The sequence below is a fragment of the Catharus ustulatus genome, chromosome 2 (genome assembly GCF_009819885.2).
Source record: "Catharus ustulatus isolate bCatUst1 chromosome 2, bCatUst1.pri.v2, whole genome shotgun sequence".
In the NCBI taxonomy this organism is placed as follows: domain Eukaryota; kingdom Metazoa; phylum Chordata; class Aves; order Passeriformes; family Turdidae; genus Catharus; species Catharus ustulatus.
In genome coordinates this window covers 36,806,926-36,816,417 of record NC_046222.1, presented here as the reverse complement: position 1 = coordinate 36,816,417, position 9,492 = coordinate 36,806,926, and the positions used below count along the sequence as shown (strand labels likewise).

At 43.1% G+C, this 9,492-nt stretch overlaps 1 protein-coding gene across 2 annotated transcripts in view; it reads right to left on the bottom strand.

Annotated features, from left to right (window-relative positions):
* Positions 1–2,739: 2,739 nt before the first annotated feature.
* Positions 2,740–9,492, bottom strand: part of LOC116992579 (ras-related protein Rab-30) — a 92,821-nt gene continuing 86,068 nt past the window's right edge. For both annotated transcript variants that reach the window (XM_033052346.1, XM_033052347.1), the window contains one exon: positions 2,740–5,858. In XM_033052346.1, coding sequence (XP_032908237.1) covers positions 5,654–5,858 — 205 coding nt within the window. In that variant the 3' untranslated portion in view covers positions 2,740–5,653. The remainder of the gene's footprint in view (positions 5,859–9,492) is intronic.

Genomic DNA, 9,492 nt, shown 5'->3' with positions numbered 1-9,492 from the left:
GCCTATGAACAGCTGAACACCACCAGGCTGGCGCCAGACAAGGTCCAGCTGTGGCTGCATCCCACAGCATCACCCTTTGGTGCTGTCCTCCCTCCCCTGCTCAGGCACCACTCTGCAAAAACTTGTCTGAAGGTGCAAACCTTTCCAAGGGGTTCATATGGAAAACTGTACCTTTGGTCTAAAGCCCTGGATGGGCATGGGTAGGGCTGCTCTCCCAAAGCACAAAACCGGACAGGGTCTTGTCATCCAAGTAAATGCAGATGACTTCACATGCTCAGAAAGGAGAAGGAATCCCTGCATTCCATGCTGCAGGGAGTGTGGTTTGCAGGAGGGCAAAAGGGAGGACCCTCTATTCAGGTGGCAGTCAAAGGGAGCAGAGAGTGCTCAGCAGCCTGCCGGAATCGGTCCTGTATTGGTTACACCCCCAGCTATTTGAGGTAAAACTTGGCCTCTCAAAGCTCTCTGCTTCTCTCCTGCGCCTTTGTATTCTCTAGAAGGTGAAGCATAAGGGTATAAAAAGCTGCAAACAAGTTCCTACCTCTGGAGACCAGGCATTTACTCTAAGAAAGAAAGACCAATTGCTTCCCAGAGCATTGTCCACCCACATTAGAGAAAGGATTAAGCAGATACATTCAACTATTCTAACAGATTTTCTTTAAACCTTGAATACGCCTCTCACACTTGGTAAGATAATCACATTAGTTTTGTCATTAAAAGATCCCTTTTATAGAAAGTACCTAAACCGCTTAAACCACCCAGAGAGGTCGCATACATTAGAAAACAACAAGACAAACGGAAGGGATTTGCCATTCCCGGTCTCAGTGTTTCACTGCCCCTACTTTCTAAACTGGGGGGTGGAACCAAAAGATTTTTCAAATCACCAGCGCAGGGAAAAGCCCCTGAGAGCCGGGCAGCCCCCACCCACCCTAGGGAGCCCTGGATCCCCACCCAGGAAACACTGAGGACTTTGGAGAGAACAGTGTTACACATGGAGATGCCCACAGGTTACACCCAAAGCACCCCCACAGCTGATTTTCCTCCGCTGAATATCCGCACCCAAAACCCAACTGCAAGATCAGCGACAGCTGAGGCTGAGCTGATTACTGCCTTGCACAGCACAGCTGCGAGGTGAAGGAGCACATCCTCCCTCCTCCCTGCTGTGGTGTTGAGGGCATTGCTGCCTCTGCATCATGCCCCAGGACCACGGGATCCCCACAGGGGTGCAGCAAAGACAAAGCAGGTCCCCACCTCAGCAGGGCTCAGGGTAGCACTGCAATCAGCTGTCAGCAATCTAACTCTGCTGTAAAGCAACTTCTTCATTGGGCTCGTGCTACTGAAAGGATACAGAGATGGACACTGCCTTAAAGCATGTGGATCAAATGGTTTCAGATTTGCTGGTAAAATAAAGTTGGGCTGGGGGGTAAAACAAGAAAGGCTTATGTTCCTGCAGGGCTGGGAAATCAAGGAACCCAAACAATACAGGAGCACAAGTCTACTCAGACCAGTGGAAGCTCAAATGCCCAAGCATATTTAGATGATAAAATCTGGATTTTTTTAACAATAGAAGGGGGAAATTAAAAAGTACTTAAGCACTGTTAATTTACTGCAGTTATCTTCAGTTCATATTTTTGTCACTGCTTCACTGCATGTTTTCTGCTAATCTGGACTGCCAAAACAAACCATTTTAGGTTTTTTAACAGGCACAGTCTTAAAAAGAGACAGATTTGCAGTCATCTTTGTATGACCAAGGCTTTGGTCTAAAAACACAAAGAGAGGTTTGATTATTAAAAAAACTCCAAAACTTAGAGGCTGCAGTAGTAATACCCAGTGAGATTCCAGTTACAGCGTAACAATGATGTTCTGAATCAACAGGGGAGAGCTAAAAATGGAGGCTTGAAGTATACAATCCCTGTATTCCTTCATCATAGTGTCCTCCTGACTGCCAGAAAGGCACGATTCCACCATTAGTCTTGCAAGGAGCTAAAATATCCAAGTGTCTATGTGCTGTCTTTAACCTACATAAAGCTCTTTAGGTTACTCATTATTCCTTAGAGATTCAATTCACAACAGCTAAATACCCCTTTTAAGAGCAGAGGTAGAAAAAGAAATCCCTTTATTTAAAGCATAATGACATTTTTTGCAGCATCCTTGGTGGGCAGACATGTCGCATGAGAGACAAAAACTTCTCACTTTTCCTGTGATTTAGAATCCATGCTCCAGGAGGGAGTTTCCTTTCTATACACTCTTTTGATGACAAAATGAGCTACAGAACCTATTTAGCTCCTTCCCTAGAATCTGCAGCCTTAGCTCTGCCCTATTAACTGTTTGGTTAAAACCTCCTCTTGCCAGGTCGGTTACAGATCTGTCCTCATAACCTTCCTCAGTACGGACATGTGGGAAGTGTGTGTGTGCCTGGGAAAACTTCCAAAAGGAAAATGGACTTCTCCCATTGTAGGTATCTTGACTGCATTCAGTGTGGTCACCTACAGAGAACAACCAGCTCATTCACCTGCTCCTCACCAGAGCCAGAGCTCTGAAGTGAGAAACTCCCAAAGGAGTGCAGATTCACCATCTGTCATCCTGACTGCTGTGTGTGTGACTCGAGGATTCCTGTAACCAGCTCCCCCCCCACTCCTCAAGAGTCAAGTACAAACCAATGTCACTTGCAGAACTTGGAATCTGCCAAAGGATAAAAACTGATGTCCCTGCAAAACAAAATCCAGTTGCAGAAACTCAACATTATTTCAATGCACTTTTATTGATACAAACTGTAGGCTCACCACTAAGATTCATGCTTTGGGGAAAACTCTTTTTCCTTCTGCATTTTTCCCAGTGAGTAGGAAATATACAGTCTTAAATTCCAGTAGTTTCTGACACAAGCCAGGGGTTTACATAAGCCTGAGACAAAGTATGGCCCATCATCATATTCCTGGAAAGATAAATCAACCATTTGTTAAGGGCCGACTCGTTCTCACCTGTATGAAACACACAGGAGAGCCAACACTGAGATGAGGTAGCCAAACCACAAGACAGTCCCTTGGTAGCATTCACAGATGCATACACGGAAGTTAAGATGAAGTCTGAATGTTTCAGATAAATAAGACCTAAAGTTTTGACTACTCACTTTGATGAGAAAAAAGTAAAATCAACTAAAAATACCATTAAAAAAGTCACGTAATTCATAGGCTGGTCCAACCAATAAGAACCTGATCCAAAGTGCATTTGAATCAGTCTCACAGACAGAAACTGTATGGAATACAGTAAGATTATTAACATTGCCCCCCCCCAAACAAACAACACAAATAAAAACCTCTCTGCAAAAAATTTAAGTATCATTTCATTACACTTAAAGTTGAGAAATTGCATGTTGTCCTAAATGTTGTTGAAGGTAACTTTTTTGCTAATGAAAGGACTGAAAAGAGAGGAATTAAATTTTAAATTACTTATGCTGCTTGAAATTAAAAAGTGTTTTCCATACAACAAAGCAGCAGCTGTTTCATGAGACAGTAAGTTCACTAGCAGGGGAGAGAGAAGAGACACAAGCTGACTAATAGTATAGAATAGCTGTTAATTTGGGCTGTTCACATCTTTCCCCATACAACACGGAAATGCTTATCCCAAATTTTTCACTTGGAGTAGCACCCTGAGCCATCAGTGGGCTAGTGGGAGCAATTGGACCAGGATCTTACTCACTCAATTAAGTAATTTCTGATCCCCAAATTGATATTAACTCTTAGAGGTTTCATTCCCCACCCTACAGCAAAGCAGGACATTACCACACAGCAATTAACTTGTAAGAAGATACAATAGTATTTCTAAAAAGTCACTGTAACATAATTGATTAAAAACCAATATATTTTATTTGTTTCAAAAGAACCAAGGACATATTATAAAGTCCATGAGTGAGAGTCTGGAGTGTTTTTATAGCAAAAACTGGAACTATTGGAAACAGGCAACACCAACAGCTTTCAGTCAATAGGTTTCAGGCAAATCCTAAACAGCTCATCCTTTATCCCTGTAGCTCTTATCTGGCCTTGCTCTCTGGAGTCTCTAAGAAACTACCTTGCTCAAAAGCACAAGATGTTTAGACTGAAGAGTCTGAACATAAATGCCATGTTTAACACTAGATGAGGAACAAGACAATATGTTGGAGAGAAGATACACATGAGTGTTTGAAAATATAAAAATTCAGTGTTGGGTTCTCTTTGTTCCCACAGGACAGGAGACTGGAAACAGAAAAGGCCACCTGGGATCTTAGGAAAATACTCAACTATCAGGCATATCATCAAAGCTGAGAAAACTTTTCAAAAGAGATGGAATTTTAAGAGTCTGGGGACAGGAAGACTTGCCTGAGTCATTCTAAAATGGAGTTGTCCTTTAAACTGCAAAGAATCCTTTCTGAAGAAGGGCTGCAGTGTGAATGAAGCCAAAGCTGGAAAACAAGGGGACTGCCCCAGCCATTTATTAATGTCAAATATGCTGTCTCATGAATCAGGGTAGTTTGTCTGGTTTGGAAGCCTCACAGAAAACCCAGTGCACCTGGCTTGGCGAGCTCAGCATCAGGCTTTTAGGCTGATCCAAGGGAATAGCTGCATTCTGTGTTTTCAATAGTTTGTCCAGCAAACAATTTTTTTAAAGGCTTTTATTGAAGAGCCATCAGCAAACAGATCATGCAGGATTTGAACAATACACAGAATGGAGGGGAGGGAAGAACCCACACAAGGCACAGCCCCAATTATTTGCCACTTCATAAGATGTAGCCAGCACAAGTGTCACATTTGCTCTTCAAGAGAATAACTTCAAAAGCTTCCTGATTTTAAAAAGCTAAGTGTTTGTGAGGGACGCACACATATACACACACAAAATATACTCAGTTTTCTTTGGTAACTATCATCACAGATAGTGACAGATATCTCAGAATTAGGACTCACAGCAAAAGAAGAAATAAAATCCTGATGCAGATTCTGCATGCTCAGCCAGTTATCAGCAGAGTGAGTCGGGGCCCAGCCCTGACCATTCATTACAACATAGAATACAAAAAGCCACCGATTAATAAGCTGCTGAAAAATTAAGTAGGAAAAGAGTTGTATGTTTATTTCTTTTCCAACACTAATTCCAAAGGGTGAGGGCTGTTTAGTTTTCTTACAAACAGCACAGTTTCCCCAGGCCTTCCCTATCTCACCACCAGACATCACAGTAAGATGTGATTTCTGTTCCCACATTATCTCCACAGCAGAGGATGTCTGAAATTCAATGACATTGGAGGCAGCAGGAGTTTCACCATCAACAGCACTCCTATGTAATCCACTGTTGGATACGCCACCAGTCGGAACAATCACTCAGCACAGTGAGAAGGGCAACAAGCCTAGAACAGGAACCCATTATTGTGTAGTAAAGTACAGCATTTGAAAAGAGCAGAAGAGGAAAGCAAACCAGAGCAGGCAGCTCAATCCATGCATTTTGACTGGAGTTTATCATCTGAGAGTGCTCTCCATCCATCTGCTACCTGCCTCTCTCATGGACACAAGCAGTGACCACTGCTGTGCAGGTGAGGAAGCAGGGGGGAAATGCTCCAGTGACCATATCACAAGGCCTGGTCCTACTCCAGCAAAGCCAAGGGAGGTGTAATGGCCACAGTTGTTGCGGTACCACTTCAGTGGCTGTGCCTGGCCTTTTTAATCCACTCCTTCATGAGGGAGATCTCCATGGCTCGAGCTTGCTGTACAGACTTGGGGTCCAAAGGGTTCCGGCTGCGTAGGTCCAGGTGATGGGCTCCATCTGGGATCACAACTGCCACGAGGGAATTGGTGATGTTCTGGGTCACCCCACCTGCAGACCACGGATCTAGGTCACCATTGCTGGAAGAAAAGATTATTTCATTAGGGTACATATGCACAGCAGTCAACAGTGAGGCTGCAGCTCGCATCAACATTTCTACTAGTTTTGCATGTGCAGCACCAGAAATAGACCTCAGCCCTGTCTTAATGACTTGTGCCCACCCCTCTGCTAAAGAAGCATCTTCTTGACAGAGGTATGGAGCTATCAGCAGCTTGAGCAAGGCTATACTTCTCATCAATTATCTGCTAATTCAGATAATAACCTATAACGGTGCAAAAGCCTTTGAAGAGAAATCTGCTGCCACCTGCAATTGTCATAAAAGTTTCAGGTTTCCATCTACCAAAACATGCCTAAATTCCCAAATCAAAGCACTTCACTTTCCTTCTTCACAATCTGCCATAAACAAATTACTCACTGGACCTTTAGAGCTGAATTTTTAGGAAGTTCTACCTTTTTCTGTCTCAGCTGAGTGCCATCCTCCTTTTGCAAAGAAATGCTTGGATGGTTTGTTAGAGTGCTAACTTTAGTAACAACCACATGAAAATGAAGATTTTTATCCCTTAAAAAACTGTCTAAAATGACTCTTCCTTTGTGACAGGACAACTTAATACCATTTACTCCCCCTATTCTCTCACCCCAAATCAGTTTTAAAAATTCCTGACACTACAGATATGGCTCCAAATAGTACTCCATAGAGCAAGCCAATGGCTCAGCTGGAAGAGAGCTTTCCACCTCTCATTCCTAGCCTTGGACTTGACCCAATAACCCCTACTACATCTTATTTTCCTTCACTGCAATGCCCTTCCCACATGTGGCTCATCTCTCTGCACAAGGAAAGCAACATCCATATACTTGTGGAACTACACAAACCTAGATCTGTTTCTCACTTGAAGCACTGGACCTGCCCACAAAAGGAATTTTCAGAGATGGGCTGTGGTATGAGAGGGTAAATTTCTAGAAGGAGCTAAGAAATTAAAACATCCTTGGACACAGAGATGCAGCTAGAAAAATACCACAATGGCAGCATCAGAAAATAACAGTAAAATAATGAAATTTTAAAAAGCTTTTTTAGAAATAACCAGGAGTAAAAATCTGATGGGGTCTAAACTAATATTTTACTTGTTTCACCACTGGAAAAAACAAAACAAAACAAAAAACAACTACAGTAATTTCATGATTACAAGCCGCACTGACTGTAAGCCGCACTTCCGGGTGTCGGCAACTTTTCATTCTTTGTCCATATATAAACTGCACCTGATTATAAGCCGCACGTTACAATACAGAGTGTGATAAAAGGTATCTATTCTATCACCATCTGTTGAGGGTAGGGGCAGTGATCCTTATCTCAACGGCAGATATTCTGCTGATGGGCCATCCATTGAAACCAGGCAGGGCATTGTTCTTTATCTTTTCACAACCCATCCTTCCTCCAGCGAGTCATTTTCTGCTAATGGCCCACTGAGTCCCACTGGGTGACTGATAAAATTACTGCATCCCATTGGAAGTTGCTCCAGCCAGGGGGAAGGGCCCAACATTTCTTACCAAAATAAAAACAGAGGTTTTGGGACACTAAGGGAGCCCCTTTCTCCACTGGACTCCAGAGGAAAATCGGATTTCTCCACATCACCACTGGACCTCCAGAGGGAAACTGCACCTTCTGCAGGAGCACTGCTCCAACTGAGCCACATCTGTCACTGCAGGAGGATGCAGCCACCATTTAATTGGACTGCTACCAACACCCTGCCTGACGGGGTGTCAGGTTGTACTCTGACTTTGTCAGGGTTTGGAGTTTGTTTCTTTGTAGTACTGTATTTCTATTTTAATTTTCCTAGAAAAGAACTGTTATTCCTAATTCCCATATTTTTGCCTGAAAGCCCCTTGATTTCAAAATTATAATAATTTGGAGGGAAGGGGTTTACTTTACATTTTCCATTTCAAAGAGAAGCTCCTGCCTTTCTCAGCAGACACCTGTCCTCCAAAAACTAATACAGCAACTTTTAATTCTTTGTCCATATATAAGCCGCACCTGATTATAAGCCGCACTTCTGGTTTCAGACAAAAATTTTAGTCAAAATGGTGCGGCTTATAATCATGAAATTACTGTAAGTATTCTGAGTCTCTGTAGTTCTTTACTTTCAGTGATTCTAAATATTACTTAGGACAAGAGAAACATTTTGTATCTGCAAAACAAAAAGCACTGAGAGCTGCCCAATAAGCCAAAAGCATTGGATTGAAAAGGTCACCTGAATCAGCAGAGCACCTTGGCAACAGGGGGATGAGTTGCTGAGAAACCCATGATGCACATGAACTTGGATCTTTTGGTCCTAGTCATGTGAAAGCTAAGCATGCCACAGGCTTTTCTGTGAGCTTCTGGCTGCATCCTCTGCATCTCCTTCCAAAGGATGGCACCAGAGGCACTGACGCAGTTTGGGAAGTGAAATTTGAAGGGAGGGGGGGATGGAAGGCTCACCACAAAATCATACATCTTAGCAGTTTTTGCAGACTAAGATCATTCCAACTGGAATGAATTATTTATGTGTTAAAACTAAGCATCTGTGTAAGTACTCAGTTGTTCATCTCACAGGACAGAAAGAAGAGAAAGAATAAGTCAGACATTTCTTTCTAGCAGTGGCCAGGCAAGCAGGACTTCAGAAAAAAACTGATGCAAAAATCAGCATGCTACTCCTGTTTTCAATTCATATACTTCCTTGACTGCATACATAAGGTTCTGCCTATCCCACAGAACACAGTTCCCTTTCCTTCAGTCTCCTCAACCCTCCTGCCCTACCCAGAAGTTTTACACAATTGTAGCAGCACTGTCTGTGCATCCTGTTTTAACATGACCTCCCTCCACAACTGTCATGTTTCCTGTTAACTTTTTTCCCTAACTTTTTCTCTTCAGCCATGCATTGTTCTGCCTTCTCTTCTTTGCCTCCATTCCCTTCTTTAGTGCTAACAATTCTCCCTTCTGCACAGAGCACCAGAATCTCTTAAAACAGAGCCTTCACTTTTGGCCTCTCCCACTGCAGGACTGGATATGTGGGTGTCCTAACTTAGAAGCCTACAACTTAGGTGTGATTCATTGAGTTTGAAAATGTCCCATTTTTAGACTGTGCACACCAAATTTCATACTGTCTAATATAACTTGGGCTGATTGTGACAACCACAGTACACTGATGATGAGACACTACAACTGCTACAAGCTCTCTGCCACCATACATATGAACAGTGTTAAAATGTCACTTCCCCCCACTCTGCAGCACTTCCACACCAAGTACACAGAATGTTCCAGTAAGAGGAGTGAAAATGGCTGGAAGGGAAAGGGGAAATGGTGTTCTGAAACCCTCAATTTCCTAGTTTTAATAAAGATGTACTGCCCAGGACAGGCAAGTACCACCTGCCCACAGCCTAAGTAACCACTTACACACTACATAACTCCAGGAAGGTACCAGAATGGCAATGGAATTCCCTGCATTAATCCCACACAGTACAAACAACAGTGTGACTGTGCAGAGTGATGTACTGTTCACAGAGGGAAAAGCAGCAGTTCAGGCATCCTGGCCAAATCCCACTGTGTCTGGATAAATCCACCCTACAGTGGTTCTCTTCAGATGGAGTACTTTTCCCTTCCTGCATTACACTGTTGTGCAAGTT